This window comes from Lepisma saccharinum, chromosome 6 (assembly GCF_977018435.1).
Source record: "Lepisma saccharinum chromosome 6, izLepSacc3.1, whole genome shotgun sequence".
In the NCBI taxonomy this organism is placed as follows: domain Eukaryota; kingdom Metazoa; phylum Arthropoda; class Insecta; order Zygentoma; family Lepismatidae; genus Lepisma; species Lepisma saccharinum.
Genome location: NC_139234.1, coordinates 89,111,779 through 89,131,206, shown reverse-complemented (window position 1 = coordinate 89,131,206; position 19,428 = coordinate 89,111,779). Strand labels below are relative to the sequence as shown.

General features: G+C 36.4%; 1 protein-coding gene across 1 annotated transcript in view; it reads left to right on the top strand.

Annotated features, from left to right (window-relative positions):
- The first annotated feature begins 8,303 nt into the window (after positions 1-8,303).
- LOC145989153 (ras-related and estrogen-regulated growth inhibitor-like) overlaps positions 8,304-19,428 on the top strand; it is a 200,339-nt gene continuing 189,214 nt past the window's right edge. The window contains exon 1 of the mRNA XM_083124446.1: positions 8,304-8,406. Within this exon, the coding sequence (XP_082980572.1) occupies positions 8,304-8,406 (103 nt within the window). The remainder of the gene's footprint in view (positions 8,407-19,428) is intronic.

The following is a 19,428-nucleotide window of genomic DNA, read 5'->3' as shown; positions in this document are numbered from 1 at the left end:
AGCAACAGACAGAGTGCACTGACCTAGAAATCTGGAAGTTCTTAGATCGGATTCCAAGAAAATCCATTTGCTTTTGATTGTGATCTCTCTGAATCCAGGATATCTTAATCAAACTTTCAATTTGAGATTAATTGTGAGGGAATCTTTAACCTTGCTAACAGGATGAAAATTTCCTGAAAAAGAAACTCCGATAAGAATGAATTTCTATCCACATGTTCCTAATTCACTACTGCTGCGTGTTAGACATAGAAAATCTCCATAAAAACCTAATTAAACTTCCCTGGTAAGGAACATATTTCTTGCTTTCTCTTTCAGTTGTCTCAATGACTCATAATCCTTCCCTCAATTACTGCGAAGATCAAAATAATTAAATAAAAAAATCCATCACCTTCCATATAAATTAAATTCAACGAGGTAGAACAATATGATGCTACCACGGAAGTAGAGAAGAATGTTACTCATACTCACTCCTTCTTCAACATCTTCTTTCACTTCCGATTCCAACCATGCGTAGTCAGTAATTGTAAAATTGCTATATACTATTGATTGAATGAAACTGATTGGTGCGTCAACACTTGGGTTATTGTGCACCTGTCACATTTTACGGGCTCCAGCCTCTGACAGTAACTAAAATCAAACTTCTCTCTGACCATGTTAAAAGCTGAGACTGTGAGTGGGCACTCAGCACACATAGGGACAAAACACAGGACACACCCAGCCCTACATAGGATTATACTGACCGTAGGTAGAGACGCCAGAGCCTCGTTCGCCTGCAAGAGCTGTTACCAGGTTCTATTACATCTAAGTGAGGTTGCTACATGGTATCAGCATATATTAATCAATTCTCATTTGTAAGAAGAATAGCATGATATTATACCTAAATGCATGATACAAACGTTACCTTTGACTTAGCTAGTATACCCACACTCGCACATACTTTCTTTTTGCCTGTACTTGCATTCGTGATTTGTGATTTGGTGTTTTAAGTCCACTTTATGCACAGTAAGGCTAATCGGGACTGGACCTACAGTTTAAAGTGGGATCCGAACCACTTGTGCCTCCACCGGGTATCGAACCCGGGACCCCTCGATTACAAGTACTTGCATTCGTGTTGATCTTATTGAAATACTTATATAGAATGGTAATTGACTTGTGCTGTATACGAGCGCTTAGCGACAGCTTTAGCAACTTTGAGATATATAATAGTAACAGCACCATAACTGAAATGCATAAGCTACTCACGTATGTGTATAATAGTAGATGTAAACATGTGAATAGGTTAGGCAGGTTAGGTTTAGTGCTGTTAGCGATAACCAAAAAATGGTTACACACTCACACTCCATCTGACAGTTTTCCCAGATCGTTAATCATATGTTGACGGCAGTTGCTGAGTCTTGTTTTTTGAACATTAACATTTCCAATAACATTTTATATTTCAATGAGTTGGTAAAAATATTTTTAAATGGTGCTTTGCTGTACATTTTTGTGGAATTAGCCATTTGTGTATGTGCAAATTAAGACCTTTCCCACCAACCCCCACCAGTCTCTAATTATATCGCACCCTCTTTGTTGCATTTGCCCCCCCACATCCGCACGCCGTGGTTGTTAGTTACGCCACTACATTGGAAATAACGTCCAAGGCTCCCATCATCATTGAAGACTGAAAGCTTTCTCACCAAAGCAATTGAGAAACTGCTTCAGTTGCTTTGGTGAGAAAGTAGACATTCGTGGCGAACAATCATTCAGCTCTGCGAGAGAGAAGTTCCGAGGCAACGGATTGAGAAGAAAAAAAGGATAGAAAATGGAATGAGAGTAGAAGAGAAACACGTACGATCACCGAGCCCTTGTGAAGGCATCTCGAAGCGTTGCATTGGTTTCCCACCCTTTTCCCTTTGTTGTTTACTCGGCAGAATGAGTTGTTTTCCAACTTCACAGCAGGTTCATTTCTGAGTGCTTGAATGTATTTTCTTTCAATGGATCAGGAATATTTTTTACTTACATAAACATGCTTCGTTCTATGAGGACAAAAATTTTCGTGTACTTTAGTTCTAAGCACACTTTATACACTAACTAACTAACTAACTTCCTAGCCTTCTTAACCCCGAAGGTTCATGGCTGCAGCAACACAGGCCTTCCATCTTTCCTTATCTTGAGCAAGTTCTATGTACTCTTTTCCATCCATACCAATTTCCTTTAGGTTCATCTCAACGTTGTCCCTCCATCTTCGTCTTGGCCTTCCTACAGGTCTCTTACCATCAGGTTTCCCAACAACAATCCTGTAAACTCCTCTTTCCTCTCCCATTCGTGCCACATGGCCTGCCCACCTAAGTCTTCTTGATTTAATTATTCTGATAATATCTGGAAATGAATAAAAATTATGTAGTTCTAAATTATGTAACCTTCTCCACTCACCTGTCTCCTCATCCCTTTTAGGTCCAAAGATTTTCCTAAGGATCTTATTTTCAAATACTCTCAATTTATGTTCCTCTTTCAATGTAAGGGACCAAGTTTCACATCCATATAATACTACAGGCAAAATTACTGTTTTGTATATTTTAACTTTTAGTTTCTTAGATATTAAACGAGAAGACAAAAGTTTATGAAGAGAGAAGAAACATGCATTTCCTGAATTAAGCCTACTTTTTATTTCCTCTTTAATATAATTTTCATTTGTTAATATTACTCCTAAGTATTTGAATTTGGAAACTGGTTCAAACGAGTTGTTATCAATAATTAGATTTTGATTATTACCTAACACTTGGTTTCGGCCTGTAAGCATATATTTAGTTTTCCCTTTGTTAACTTCCAAACCTATCTCTTTAGCAGTTTTGAAAAATATTTTAGCATTATTCTTAATTGTATTGACATCATCCCCCAGTAAGTCTACATCATCTGCATATGCTAACAACTGAGTCACACCATTTAATTTTAGTCCTTCTTTAGTTTCTTTTACCTTCCTAACAGCATATTCTAAGGCAAAATTAAATAGCAAAGGAGATAATGCATCTCCTTGTTTTAACCCATCATGAATTGTAAATTTGTCAGACATATTAATACCCACACGAATTTTACTTTCTGTTTCACTGGTGCATATTTTTATCATACTAACAAGCGTCTTAGGTATTCCAAACTCTACTACTATATTATATAATTTATCTCTTTTGACCGAATCATATGCTTTTTTTGAAATCAATGAATAGCTGATGGACATTTTGATTATATTCCCACTTTTCTTCAAGTGTCTGTCTGATGTGAAAAATTTGATCTGTAGTTGATCTGTTACGTTTAAATCCACATTGATAATCACCTATAATTTCATTAGCATATGGGGTTAGTCTTGTTAAAATAATGTTAGATAATATTTTATATGTTGTTGAGAGTAGAGAAATTCCACGGTAATTATTGCAGTTCATTTTATCACCTTTTTTAAACACAGGAACAATTATGGATTCTTTCCACTGTTGAGGGATTTCTTCTTTACTCCATATTAAACAAATTAATTTATGAATTTGACATATTAATGAATTTCGCCCATATTTAATTAACTCAGCTGGTATTAAATCAATGCCAGGTGCTTTGTTATTCTTTAGCCTTTTAATAGCATCCTTACCATCAATCAAGTTAGGTTCTGGAACTAAAGGTTCTGCTGTGTGGACTTCATTTACTTCTGATTTATCTCCTATAAGGACATTTAAAAGGTCATTAAAGTAGTTCTTCCATCTATTTAGATTATCGCTTGGGTCAGGTAGAAAATCACCGTCTTTATCTTTTATCAAGTTTACTTTAGGTTGCCACCCCTTTATAAACTCATTTACACCTTTATATAAATCTCTGATATTTTTATGTTTGCTGTTTGTCTCAACTTCGTTAATTTTGCTTTTCAAGTAATCTCTTTTTTTACTTCTAAACGTGCGGTTAACTTCTCGCTTTATTCTATTATAATTGTTTAGATTTGTATCATCAGAGTTATTTAACCACCTAAGTCTAGTCTGATTTCTTATTTCTATTAGATTATGACATTCATTATCAAACCATGGCTTACTTTTTCTCGGTTTATGGTATCCTATACTTTCTTTAGCTGCTGATTCTATTGCATTACGTATGTGCTCCCAATTCTTATTTACGTCTGTTTCATTTATATTTTCATCATCATTTAAATCCTGCAAAACATCAAATCTATTTGACAGTTTAATTTGGTAATCTTTCTTAATTCTTTCATCAGTAAACTTTGCTGTATCAAATTTTATAACTTTTAGATTTTCTTGCTTATGATTTATCACTGAGAGTCTTTCTCTTAATTTAGCAATTACTAAATAATGGTCACTGGCACAGTCAGCACCTCTATGTGTACGAACGTCAATTATACTAGTATGCCTTCTCTTATCAATGAGAATATGATCTATCTGATTATGAGTTTTACCATCTGGAGAAGACCAGGTATATTTATGGATATCTTTATGTTTAAAAGTGGTACTTTTCACAATTAAATTCTTTGAGGTTGCAAAAGTAATCAATCTTACCGTGGGTTTAAATGTCTCTTCTTTGCCAATCTGTGCATTACAATCACCTAACAGTATTTTCATATCATACTGAGAAAATTTATCAAAGACCTGTTCTAACTCTGTATAAAAAATCATCTTTAGTATTATCATCTTTACCTTCCGTTGGTGCATGTATGTTTATTAAAATAATTTTACACCACCTACCCTGTAAAACTGCATATGATATCCTATCATTAATAAATTCTACTGTTTTAAGAGCCGAGATAATTCTGTTATTTATGAAAAAGCCTGTTCCAAAATTATGATTTTCAGTACCACCATAGAAAAAGGTATAATTTTTAGTTTTACAATTCCCTTCTCCTGGCCACCTAACTTTCTGGACAGCTACTACATCTAATTTATACTTCACTATCTCATTAACTGTACACTGAAATGCCCCAGGCCGGTAAAGGCTCAGAACATTCCAGGTGCCTAATTTAATATCCTTATTCCTAACGTAGATCTTATCCTTAGTCCAGGGACCTCCCAAAGTAGTCCCCACCCGGAGATCCGAACGGGGGACTATTTTACCTCCGGAATATTTTACCTTGGGAACATCCATGGCCTTATATTGCTGTTTCTTGACATTTTTTTTTTATACACAGAAAGAATAATCGGGACTGATCCTACTGTTTAAAGTGTAATCCAAACCACAGTATGCCTCGACCCTCGTTGTTGCTTACGTATCGGCTTCAAAGCAATCTTATCTAAATTTCAAGTTCCGAAAAGTTGGAGTTTGTTCCTAGGAAACGCAAGACTTTGTTGTAGAAAATGCATCTAAATTCCACATTGTTGTTCCAATGTTGTATTCTAATTGTTAACTAGCGATAAAGATTCTGGTGTCTCCTATCTTCCTGTATTCTTTCCCGTGAGTCAGTTTACGACATTGTCGATCAAACATTTTCATTATTCCTGTAAACTTCTTTGCATCTTCGTGTGATTTTTGTTGCTGTGGCTTCGATGTATCTGAAATCTATTATTTGCACGTTGCTGGTTTCACAAAAAGCATGTATTCATTCATTAATTTCGAGGATGAAAATCGATGAATTTTTTCCTACTAATTTCTTTGGTCGGTATTGCTGGTACAACCATTTTTTGTCGTCTTCTTCTTCTAAGAGAACCAAACTCAACTAGCCTAACCTAACTAACACCGATTATTTACTACCCCAAAAAGCTACCAGCCAATGACAATGCTTGAAACAGTTGTAGCAGCAATCGCTACCTTTGGCTCCTCAGGTTTAGTGGCGGTCTGTGTACCTATGAAAGAAGATTTGTCGTCGCCACATTTCAAAGCAGAATTTCATGCAATCCTTAAGTTTGCAGTGTCTTTTTAACTATTTGGGTTTCTGCTTGTAATATTTTCCTTCCTTGCCCGATCAGGTATTAAGGCTCGATTGGTGATTATTCTTCAATATTTCTACCTATGCTGGTAACAATTTCTCGCATACCTTCTGCTTCAATTCACAACTTCAACGAATGCACTGTAACCAACGTCAACGCGAAAATATTCGTACATTTCTTAGGGGATGTCCGTTTTGCCTCATCCTTACCCTATTACATATGTTGGCATTAACCTAACAATAAATAAAAAAAAATCGAGAGAAATTATAAATAATCTTAAAATTTGGGTTTCTGTTAGAAAAAACCGTTATACAGAGTGTTTCAAAATGATTTGAACGATAAAAACACGTTCCATGAGCAATACAACATAATCACCGATCAATAGTTCTAAATTCCGCCGACAGGTGTGAGGCTGACCAGTTGTAAAATGGCTGATTTAACTGGCGAAACATTTTTGAACATGCTGACTACGTGGCTTATGACACAGCTGACACATCACATGACAGTGTAGACTTTATCTATCAGCTGGATGGAGGCCAATGCCACTTCCACCCCAACGTAAGGGTGTTCCTTAACGAGAGATTTTTACATCCCATCTGTGGATTGGGCGGGCTGCTAACAATTACCGTGTTGACGTTTGCAGAGTAAAGAAGGGTGTTCTAATTGAGCATTTGTGAGTTAACTTCGCAATAACCATTGTCACTTAAACTTGGACAGTTACATTACATATGTGTGAAATTACATCTTTTTTGACCCTTTATGAATAAAATATAACAAGTTGAAATCGTTCAAATCATTTTGAAACACTGCATTTGAAGCCAATTAACGAAGAAAAGCTACATGTGTTAGATATGAATGACTGAAATCATATGATCATGGCAAGGATTTCCGGTGGAACTTATGAAGCCTAGAAGTTTAAAAAGTTTAAATGATCCATTCCTAAGACAAGACCGATCTGGGAACCTATTTCGTTGCCCGTACAACTAAAGTGTTTGACAAATAGACGAAATTTTCCATCGTGAAATGAGTCAGAATGCAAACGACGGCGACCACTCTTATCTCTCACCCCCAGCCGTTCCCTTTGTTCCATTTTGCTCTCGAAACAGATTTTTGGCAGTTGATGGATTTTCATCAATTTCTCGTCGAGAGAAAGGAACACATTCCGTGGCCCTTCTTCACACTTTCACATCCCACTAAGTCTTCTCTTCCAACTTTCTCTAGACAGTCAAGGTCCTTTCATTTCTGACTGAGATGAAGAGTAATTTCTGAGACATATTACAAGTAATATTGAAGGAAACTTCTAACAAGGCTTTTGTTTTCTATTAGAACTGCTGTAATATATCAAACGTCTGGTAAACGACCTATTAAAATGTTTGAACAGTTTGATTAACGCAAATAGAACATTATGTGTAAATATACATTTTTCTGTTTTTTTTACTGTATATATGAACCAATTTTGTAAACGTTTGTTGAGTGTGTTAATTAAACTATAATAATTTAAGTAACTTTTCTTACAGTGAATATAAAACATTATGGATGTACGATATACTTGTAACTTAAAATATTTTTTATATACTTTGTAGCTGAATTTTGGCGATATCAGCTGCAACGTTTATGTACAGCTTAATGATAATGACACTATTTAGGGTTCAACATGATTATTATTTTGTATAGCTATTATTCTACACCAAACTTTTGTTATTTTTGCCTATAAAAAATATTGAATTTTAAATCAAGAGAAATTTAAGTGTGTTTACAAAATACATCTTGCATTCCCTTTCATGTCATCTTCACCTCATCAGAGCATATATTTATTTCCTTTCTTTTCTTATTTTAGAGCAATACTGATATCATTAAATGACTATGTACTTTACGATTAATGTAACTTTCACGAAAAGTTATTTTGGTATCTACAAATTACTTATGTACATTATTCTATAAACTATTTCTTTAAAGTGATGGAAATAAGTGATTTTTTTTAAAAATCTCAAATTAAATCAACCTGATTTAAATCAACCCACCTTGAATTATACTATTTCCGTTAAGAATTCTTCTCAGTACTTCTTAACTTTCGTCATTTGAATATCCTATTCCTCACACACCAGCCCACGTCAAAGTCTCAAAGATATTCAGTGCATTTTTCAAGTAAATACAACGCAACTTATATAATTTCTCTCATATATGATTTAACCTACGAGATTTGCTTTTTTTATTGTTCCAGGAGGATTGTCATAATCAACATTACTGTTCTTAGGAGAAGAAGGGTTGAAATTCAGTGGATGAAAATAGAAGAAAAAAGGAAGTGGATGAAAATAGAGTTCCGAACGACAAATGTGAAGGCAAATACAATCTACTTGTCCACCCTCTAGCAACTCCAAGACGGGGACCACCGTTGCCCACGACCGCCAGAGGGAGATCACCATGACGACGTCCCCTAAGTCTCCCTTCTGCAAGATCAGCCTGTGCTCGCGACAGAAGCCGCTCAAAGTCATGGTGCTGGGGCAGGCGGGGGTCGGCAAGTCCGGTGAGTCACTCTCTCTCTCTGTAGCAATGATTGAAATTATTTACGTCAGTTAACGAGTGTAATTAGATTTTGCGACCCTACATTGCAGACGTGGTGATTGTGGAGTTCATATACACAATGTCCGAATGGATGATATTCATGTGACGTCAGCGGTGCAGAGCATGATGGGAAATCTGGCAAAATCCGCACGTGGTTCGGCATCAATCCGGCAAGCCGGATTGTTTATCATTTTTAATTGTATTTATGTAGATTTTTAAATGAAATTTTATTTTAGTCAATAAATACGTTGTGTGTATGTGTGTGTGTGTTGTGTGTATGACATTGTTTATGTATTAATTGTGAGAGAACATCATACCTTCAGATAGTTTCGTCGGTGGTTAAGATGGCGTGATTTTTCCAATTCGGAGTGAAATATGAATCGTATTTTAAAGGTAAGTACTCTGTTAATGGCTAGCGTTATATGACTTTTATGCTACTCTTTACATCCGCATGTTTTGCAACGCGTGTGGTTGCTGTACGATCTGTAATAACGTTCACACACACAAAAAAGCTCTGCTTATCAATCAGCGGATGTGTTCGCAGTATGAGTATATTCGTATATACTTTTCAGCATATCTTCTATGGCTGTCTCAATATACTCACTAAAAGTGACAATGATACGTTACGGCCTTAACAAGTATAGTACACTATTTTGTACTTCTGAACATTTCTATAAATTATCATCTTTACGAGACAAAGTTTGTTTTTAATTCTAACTCTCTCTCCATAGCCTTCTTAAACCCGAAGGTTCATGGCTGCAGCAACACAGGCCTTCCATCTTTCCCTATCTTGAGCAAGTTCTATATACTCTTTTCCATCCCTACAGATTTCCCTTAGGTCCATCTCAACGTTGTCCCTCCATCTTCGTCTTGGCATTCCTACAGGTCTCTTACCATCAGGTTTCAATTCACTTTTTTAATATATATATATATATATATATATATATATATATATATATATATATATATATATATATATATTAAGTCCCCTCTACCGGGAATCGAATTTTGGATCTTTCGGTTAACAGGAGATAGCATTAGCCACTCCACTATCTGATATGCTTCATTGGTTCCATGAGAAACAGGATCCATAGTCCTGTATTTTTCTCCTACGTTACGAAGATTTATATTATACAACGTTGTTTTGTGGCAAATAGCGTCTTTTAGATACTCTGGTCATCGTTAAGAGTCTTAGCAAAATGTGAAAGACTACATTTGGCATATAATCGTTATATTTATACCTTGAATCACTGCCACAAAAGCTGTGATCGCAATACTTTTCGAACGGGTTTTGAACACGCCCCGAAACATTTGCCGAAATCATGGCAGCTGACGTGCTTTCGCGCAATGAAATGTGGGGAAGTTCTTCGCTGAATATCATCCATTGAAACGCCCTAATGGCAAGAGTATGTAACTACACATGCATTTGATGTATCCAAATGAATTATACATCAATGAATATGTAATGTCATAAAGTTTCTGTGAGCAAAGTAGGAATTAGTAAATATAGTACATTTTTAATACATTTCTACATGCGCCCCACAAGTCGCACGGAGGATGTCCAGTGAATTTAACCAAGGTGACAACAATGGAACAGCTTCGTGAAAGCATTGCAGTTGCCATTGGGACAGTCCCACCACACATAGTTGTCACTTTGGTCAAATTCACTGGACATCCTCCGTGCCACTCGTGGGGCGCTTGAGGGTTACCCCCGGATATCCATTGACTCAAGGCTGGGTGGGCCTCAGAGCGGAGCAGAAATAGAGAAAATTTCTGATCCACATTACCTGCCACTGGATTCGAACACGGGTCTTCCGCGTAATAGCCAGATGGCTTATCAACTTTTTTTAAAAAAAGGAAAACCCCTAAGCGGTAGTTTCCCCTACCTCAACATCACATGAATTCAACTATTTTTTTTCATTTTTTTTTCATTCAGGACAGACAAACTAAAACATCCATGTCTTACCCGCCATTCGAACCCAGTAACCCTGGCGTCATGGGTGCTAACCACTCCGCCACGGAGGTAGACAACTGAACTACCACCGCCAATATTATTTCTTCTAAGGACAAAAGATATAATCAGCCTTAAAGACCACCTGCCACTATTAATTTTTGTTAATTTTGAACGCCATTTAAATACCAGGCATTATCTGCGCGTAATGTGTAGTACTTTGAAGGATGTACTGTTTTATATTTAAAAATACTTTTTATAAATTCATATTTCGTCCATGAAATAACTGCATGTTCCCGTGTGACCGAAAGAGTTGGCTGAATTTCTTGCGAATAACCGACAAAGTCCGAAGCGACTTAAACAAACGAAAGTTTACGACCTTTTTATGCCGTCCAGTTGCATTAATTATAAGTTTTCTTTGATCTGAACAATAATGTTTTTTTTTCACCTTCGAAACATTTGATTTTGCTATTGTAAAACACTTAATATTCCTGTTTATTTACAATTGTTGTCGACAATAGAGAACAAGGGCTCAAGCATCGGCTCCTGGTTGTTACAAACGTTATTTTGGCAACGTTGGAAGAGAGTCCCAAGTCGAGCAACCCATTGCTAACCTCACCCTCGCTACTAGTTGCGCGCCCGACAGCAGCGCCAGAAGAAACGATTATGTGGCACACGTGCGGGATTCGCTTCTGGTTTCTCTTCAAGACAGTCGCGGTAATAGTTACAATGACGATACTGTATTTCATGTAGCTCGTGTAATTTTCACAATTTTAAGTCCACAGTTAACTCCATATTTTGGTAAAAATAACTAAATACGTACTTACATATTTAGCACATTTGTACTACATATAAATCCGTTCCTTGCTTGTAACCTTCATTTCCTGAAACCAGTCTGCTTTCTAGGTCTAGAGTCACATTTTTAAATCTTGACGATGGTTCTATTGCGCTGTAAGTCCTTCCACCTGTTTCACTCTTTTTCATCAATGTTGTCTTTCAAAAAGAAAATATTACCAACAGACATTCCCACATGGAAATTTCACCACGCGCCCGTTGAAATATTCGGTTAAGGATACCCTGCAAAGTTTGAATTCTGCATGATGTGTTTCGTTATTTGTTTTTAGATGTGTGGGAGTATGTGACATAGCATTGCTTCCAACTTAACGTTCAGTATAATATTAAACACTACGTACCTCAGCTCGTTATTAATTAGGTACAAAGTTATAATATGGATTTATCTTACGTAAATTGACCAATACATGTTTGAACATACATGCCCAACCATTACTGTGAGTTTAGTAGTACCTTAGGGACATCATTTTTAAAAGTTTACAGCCCGGAACATTTCTGCACCGTGCGTGTACGAAATGAAAATAGGTATTCCGTTTCGGCAGTTTGGAACGTGTGGTATGATATCTCTCAAAGATAATGGCCTCCTCCCCGATGGCTCAGTGGTAGCGTCGTCGCCTTGTAATCGAGGGGTCCCGGTGGAGGCACATCGTGGTTCGGATCCCACTTTAAACTGTAGGTCCCGTCCCGATTAGCCTTGCTGTGCATAAAAGTAGACTTAATGCACCAACTCAAACAATCAATCAATTTCAAATATAACTAATTTCCAGTCCTACGTATTATCTAGGTTCTCCACGGCGGTTATCGTGGTCAACCATTTACGATTTGATTCCGTTTCACATTGCCTGCCCTAGATCCTGAAATACTCGCTTTCCTGCCTTACTCTTCGGGGATGAAAAAGCCTCAATAGCAATTCGTCAATGGCCACCGCCGTATAGTTAAGTAACAATCATGACGCTATGCACAGAAGTGACCACTTCATAATCTAGGTATCTCATTTTATTGCCGGTGACTGTACGTGTTCAAAATTCGAATATTGGTAGAATAATATCCGTGCATTACAACAAATCACTTTTGTTCTTCTTTCATTGGAACTGTTTGTTTAGTGACAGAGTTTGTCAGCATTGAACTCCGAGTGGGAGATGTCTGAAGCTACTACCATGCAGATGGGTAGGAGGATCATATTATATATATATATATATATATATATATATATATATATATATAAAACAATGGTAACAATTTTCCACTAAAATTACATTGGTACTTGTTCCCCATTTATAACTTCATCTATTTGCCAGCAATCCTTTAATGCTCATTTTCACTCAATACACACGCAATATTCATTAGTTCATTAACTAAAAATAAATTTTCTTAGGCTTATAAACCTGGTTATGTGTATTTTTACAAATGATGTGAAAATTATTCTCAATACTTTCTTAAGCCGGTCCCCGTAACGGAGTTGTTAGTACATCGCGCTACAATACCAGGGGTCCCGGCTTCGAATCCTGGCCTGGGTATGGATGTTTCTGAATGTCCATTCATCAATTTCATCATATCATCACTCATCCCTATCTTTGCAAATTAGCCAAAATGTTGCACAAGAAACGAAGTAAAATAAAGCAAATCAATCAATCAATCATTAATTTTTAAGGGATTCAAAGGTCCCTGGAAAAGGGACAAACAGTCTTGCATATACAGAGTGTCACAAAATGATGTTCACAGTCTTTGATCGTTAATAAGAGATAAAATATTAGAGATGGTTTGATTAAGCTGTAATATCTAGGTTGCGTGTATGTGAGCGTCTGAATGAATTCTGTTTTTAGTCCCGTCATAGTCCGCCACGCGTTAGTCACTAGCGTAGACAAAATAGCAGAAGTGAGGAACATTTCTTTCGGGAAACGTAAGAAATGTCGAATATCCACCCACATCTCCCGATTTATCACCGTTATATTTCTCCCTGTGGAAAACTGTGAAGAAGAATGTGGCCACATAGCCATGAATACTGGATGGCATGAGACATGCAAACGAGGCTACCTGTTCTTCCCTTACCGTGGAAATCACATCTGTTGTTTGTCAATCTGTTAAGTGTTGCAGACGACGTATTTCTGCCGATGGAGGTCATTTAAACTATCTATATTTTCAAGGAATGTGACACCAATAATAAGTTCATACCTGCTGGTATTTGTGTTCCTGTCATTATCGTTCCAAGGGTGCCGTGCTGTTAGCTGTTAGCGTTCCTTTACATATCTCCAGTAGATTACATTTTCAGTCTTAATAACTTATTGTTATAATTGTTATATTGTTACAATAACTCCCATTGCGCTTTCTCCTGCAAGGAAAGAAAGAAGAACATTTGAATGTGCGCTTCACCCACGATCTTTTTCTCTCTGTGCGCAGATTACACTGTGCGCTCCTCCCACGTGCGCTTCTCCCACCACAACAACAATGTAGGTATTTAGCCTAAAATTAAAAAGCTTTCTTACGTGAACACAAGGTTACTCAAGTATTGTGCGATAAGTGAGACCCCTTGACTCACCCCTGATCATTCTTCAATCGACTGTGAAACCAGCAAGATGAGTGAAATAGAATTCATTAAAATGAAGTACGGGGATTTGTGTTTGGTGTACGAGGGTTACCAGTATCGAAAAGTACGTGACGCGAAAGGCGTGGTGACGTGGCTATGTACGAAAGAGAAGAAAATGAAGTGTAAGGGCTCACTGAACACAAAAGACGAATTTCTACTAGCTAATTAGCTAATTTCAAACACAAAAGGATTATAAGGTATCACTGGCAACACTTGCGTGTTGACCAATTTCAAGGACAAACAAGACAGGGCAAGTTTTTTGTGTTCGCTAACAGCACGCACCTGCAAATCCTTTCCTTCCGGTGTTCGCTACGAGAACGTTTGCTATGAGCACGGAATCGTTCAAAGAGTGTAAACACTAGTTTGGGACACTATGTATAAATGAAAATTGCGTCTAAGAAAATTAAACTGGTTTGTTGGATCGATGAGAAAACTAAGAACGAAGTAAAGCATTCCTCAATCATTAGGAAGACATGAATTTATTGGTTAAACTTGGTGGTAGTCATGGAGACCCAAGGATGCAGACACCTCACCTGGATTCCGTTTTTACGTAACACCGTGTAGCAGAAAGAACTTAATGCCTCTCTAATATGCTTTACTCAAACCTTTTGCTTACTAAACGGCTTTGATGTGGCGGTATGTTTCGCCTCTCCGACGAAGAATCCGGTTAATTAACAGCACGAAAGGGTTAAATGGGAAGAAAAGGATTGAGAAAGGAACGAAGAGAGTCCCCGAAGTGAAAGAACGCAGAAAGACTTTGACGTGATTACTCAGGAGGAGTAATATTTCTTCATTTCCCGGACGCGGAGTAAACCGAAACCCAATATTTGGAGACGTTTATCACACATCGCTCGACAGACTTCTCAGCGGCAGCCGCTTGATTCTTCTCTCGATATGAAGATAGAAAAATATGTTTTTCAGGAAGAGGCTCTGGCATTCATTGAAAATCGATAACTGCAGATATTATCGTAGAAGAGAACATGTTCGATGGTTGATGGAGAATAGGGAAAAAAATAAGCGCTGTGGTAAGGAACGTGGTAAGGAATCGTTTTGTGAGACGATGAGGGATTTGCGTCGCAGAAATGTTTTTCTAGGGCTGAGCCGATACCACTTCCAACCGATACGGATGCCGATACTCTTCCCATCGATACCTATACCGATACTTTAAAATTGAAACAATTAGAATTGTTCAAAATGTTGACCAATTTTTCTGAGGAAGACCATATTACGTTACGTTTTAGTGTATTTTTTTCTACAATCCATTTTGCTTCTTCTTCTTCTTTATTTTATGGCTAACACCGCGTTTGCAGTTTCTAGCCAAAGTTGCTGAGTTCAGGTTCTATTGTTAATATCTATGTTCCAAACTGTTGTTGAATATCGTTCACTTTCTTCGAAACACTAATTTCTTTTTGTTCTTATGGTATAACAGTTTTGTGAGGTTATTAATTTAAATTGTAGTGTTAATCATCGTGGTTGTTTAAATAGTAAACCTATGTTTTCTAGCAAAACTATAAAGAATCCGAATAACTGCAGTGCGAGGTTCAGATATTAGTGTAGATAAGGATATCGGAAATGGTACCTGTGCATGTTGTAAGTTTTTATAAGTATCGGTATTGTTGTCTTAAGAGACATTCAAAAAATAAATGATTAAGTGTTTGATTAGCTTCTTCGCATAGGCAGGAAGGTGATGGATGGCACAATCTTTAAACGAGCCAAATGTTGGGTTACTAATACATGACCTGTTCGCTTATTGTTTATTGTTTATTGAGCAATTTTCACACCGATAATACCCCTGGGGGCATTGGTGCATGTACATTACAAAAGACATGTTGACATCGCACATATATATATCTATACATCAATTTGGCAATTTTTTAATAATAATATAACATAATATAATAGTAAAACACACAATAACAAATTATTTGTTGAAGTGAACTAGTGCTGTAAAAGTACATGTTATATAGTGTATACAATCTAAATTTATTTTATAAAGTTAGTTAATTCTTGAAATTCTTGAACTGAATATAATGTGTATTCCAATAACAATTTTTTCACTTTACTTTTAAAGATTGTGGTTCTCTCAAAATTTTTGTAACTTTTTGGTAATATATTGTATAACTGGATGCCTGAGTAAAAAGGTCCTGTTTGGAATGCAGTTAGCCGCACTTTGGGAATGTGGAAGTTATCTTTTTGTCTGGTATTGTAATCGTGAGTGTCTATGTTCCTTGGATAGTTCGATTTTGTTTCGTGTATGAAAGTAAGTGTTTCAAGTATGTACAGACTTGGAATTGTTAATATACGTAATTTTTTGAAAAGCGGTTTACATGTATCAGTTTTATGTGCATTTGCCAAAATACACAATGCTCTTTTTTGAATTTTAAAAATCTTCTGCGATTGAGCCGAGTTTCCCCAAAATTGGATACCGTACCTCAAAATACTTTCGAAGTTTGAGAAATAGATATTTAGCAAACATACTGTATTGAAACTATTTTTTAAGGTTCTTAATTGGTAACATACGGTGTTTAGCCTCTTGCATAAATGATCTATGTGAACTTTCCAGTTTAGACACTCGTCTATAAATATTCCAAGAAATTTTGTATTGTTAGTAGCTGTTATAACGGCATGCCCTACTGTGAAATTATATTGCTTAATAGAAGAGTTTTTGGCTCTAGATACACCAAATTTTATTATATTAGTTTTTTCGTTGTTCATAGAAAGTTTGTTTGCTGAAAACCAGCTTTGTAGTTCAGTAAGAGCTTCTTCCGTTTTTTGAATTAATGTTACATCGTTAACAGAATCTACCAAAGCCGTAGTATCATCAGCGAAAAGGGTAATTTGGGCGGTATCAACATTTGCTGGAAGGTCATTTATGAACAATAAAAACAACAGGGGTCCTAGTATCGATCCTTGGGGGATTCCAATAACCACATCTTTCAATTCGGAGTAATATGTTGTTTGCGTCCCATTATTGGATATGCTATTTATTGCAACGCTCTGTTTTCTATTCGATAAATAGGATTCTATTAATTTGTTTGATACACCGCGGATTCCGTAGTATTTTAATTTCTCTAGTAGCAAGTGATGATTCACACAGTCAAACGCTTTTGATAAATCACAAAAAATTGCAACAACAGAATACGTTTTGTTTATGGCGGAAAGAATATTATCAATTACATCAAAAATGGCATTTTTTGTTGTTTTCGATTTCACAAACCCATTTTGTTGCTTTATGAGTATCTTTTTATCTTCTGCATACTTTATTATCCTATTATAGATTAATTTTTCGAAAATTTTTGAAAAAATTGACAATAAGGAAATTGGTCTGTAGTTTTCAATTTTTGTTTTATTTCCTTTCTTATACAAGGGTATTACTTTTGATATTTTTAGACAATCTGGGAAGCTGCCATTTTCCATACACTCGTTAATTAATTTAGCCAAGGGCTCCTTAATGTACGTGCAAACCTCTTTGATCACGTTAATCGGCATTGAATCTAGCCCTGTTGACTTTTTGTTTTTCATATTTCGAATTATGTTGGAAATTTCTTCGTCTGTAGTAGGGGTCATATAAAAAGAATGCGTGAAAGATCTTTTGACGTTATTTAACTTTTCTTTGTATGTGTCAGTTACGCTGATGTTACGTTGCAGGTCAAGTGCTACATTAACAAAATAATTATTAAAAGTATTAGCTATTTTTTGCGGATCTGTCTCTATTACATTACCTGTTTCTAATATGATATCTTGATTCGTGTTCGTTTTTTTACCTGTAATATGATTAACTATTTTCCATAGTTCTGCAGTTTTGTTTTCTGAATTATTCAACTTTTTATCAACATATAATTGTTTGCAATGTTTTAATGTTTTCTTGTAATTTTTGTTGAACTGTTTGTAATGATCTTTAAGGGTAGGGCTGTTTGCATATTTACTCTGTTTATGCAATGATCGCTTTAATTTTCTAAGATTTTTAATTTCCTTGGTTATCCATAGGCAATTGTTTTTGTTGTGAACTCGTGCTTTTTTTATGGGAAAACATTTATTAAAATGGTATCTTACAGTATCAAGAAATTTTTCGAATTTCTCGTTTACGTGTACAGCCATATTGTTTATAAAATCCCATGTTTCTGATTTAAGCGCTTTTCTGAATTTTGAAATGTTCTCATCATTGTTTGTGGGTCTGACAAATCTGAATTTTGCGCGTGGTTTATGATTTCGCTTGTCTTCTATTACGTTTACCTTAATAAGCTGAGAATCATGGTCAGAAAAACCTATGCACGTTTCTACTGAATATTTATTAACGTTTATATTGGTAAAAATATTGTCTATTGTACTTTTTGTTTTTTTGGTGATTCTAGTTGGAGTTGTAATTGAATGAAACAGACCAAAAGAGTTCATTACATCCAGAAAACTATTTTTTTCTGCAGTGTCTTTAGCTACATCAATGTTAAAATCTCCACAAACAACAATATTCTTTTTGGAGCTTTTTGTTACGAGATTTAGTAATAATGTTAACTTATTTAAGAAGACATCCATGTTTCCACTAGGCGTTCTATATATTGATATTATGCATAAGTTGTAAATAGCTATTTCAATTGCTGTGCATTCGAAGTCTTGTTCTACAGAGAACTCAACATCTTGTTTTATTTCAACTACGTTACTTTTAAGTTCATTCTGAGTGAAAATTAAAGACCCGCCTCTTATTATATTTTGCCTACTGTAACTAGATGCAATACATAAATTATCAATATAATTAAACTTTGTTTCATCTTTCGCTAACCAGTGTTCAGTGCAACAAAAAATAGTAATTTCATTGTTGTTTTCTTTTTGTTCCTCGAAAAATATATCTATCTCTGACGCTTTTGATATGAAACCTTGAACGTTGCTATGAAATATGGTGATAGTTTCTAATGCTAGGTCACTGCTCGACGGATTCTTACCTCCCCTTTGACCCGATCTCCCACTCCACAGGACTCACTTGTTTCGGTTCCTCAGCTGCATCCTGGAATCCTCGCAGTTCGATAGCCGGGGGTGACGTGGTGTTGGGGTGGGGATAGCAGCAGACACTCGTGATTCACGTTCGACACTAGTATTCTCATTCACAGATGCGTTTCCAGGAATTTCCTGCGTTGCCATATTTCTTTCAACGGAACGCGATCTTGCATATTCTTCGCACTGTTGCAAGGAATAACGCACACCGTTAACATCGAGATGATCGTAACGAAGGAACGCACTGTCACCGCACTTCCTGGCTTCTTCGAGATGAGGTTTTAGCTCGTTTCTAATCTGACGCACACGATCAGAGTAATGCTCCGAAACCGCTACACCGCACCGTTTGAAACTTTTAGATTTCATCAGTATTTTCGTCCCGTCTTTGAACGAGAGAAACTTGGCTACAATCGGACGGCAGCCTCTTCTTGAGCCAAAGCGATGGACCCTCTCGAACGAATTTCCTCCTAGCGCGATGCCTGTATTCTTTTCTATCACTTGGCATAGTATTTCCTCAGTCCTCTCCCATGTTTCCCGTTCTTCCTCCTGGACGTTGTAAAAAACGAGGTTGTTCCTTTTAGATTGGGACTCAAGGTAGGATACTTGATCATTTA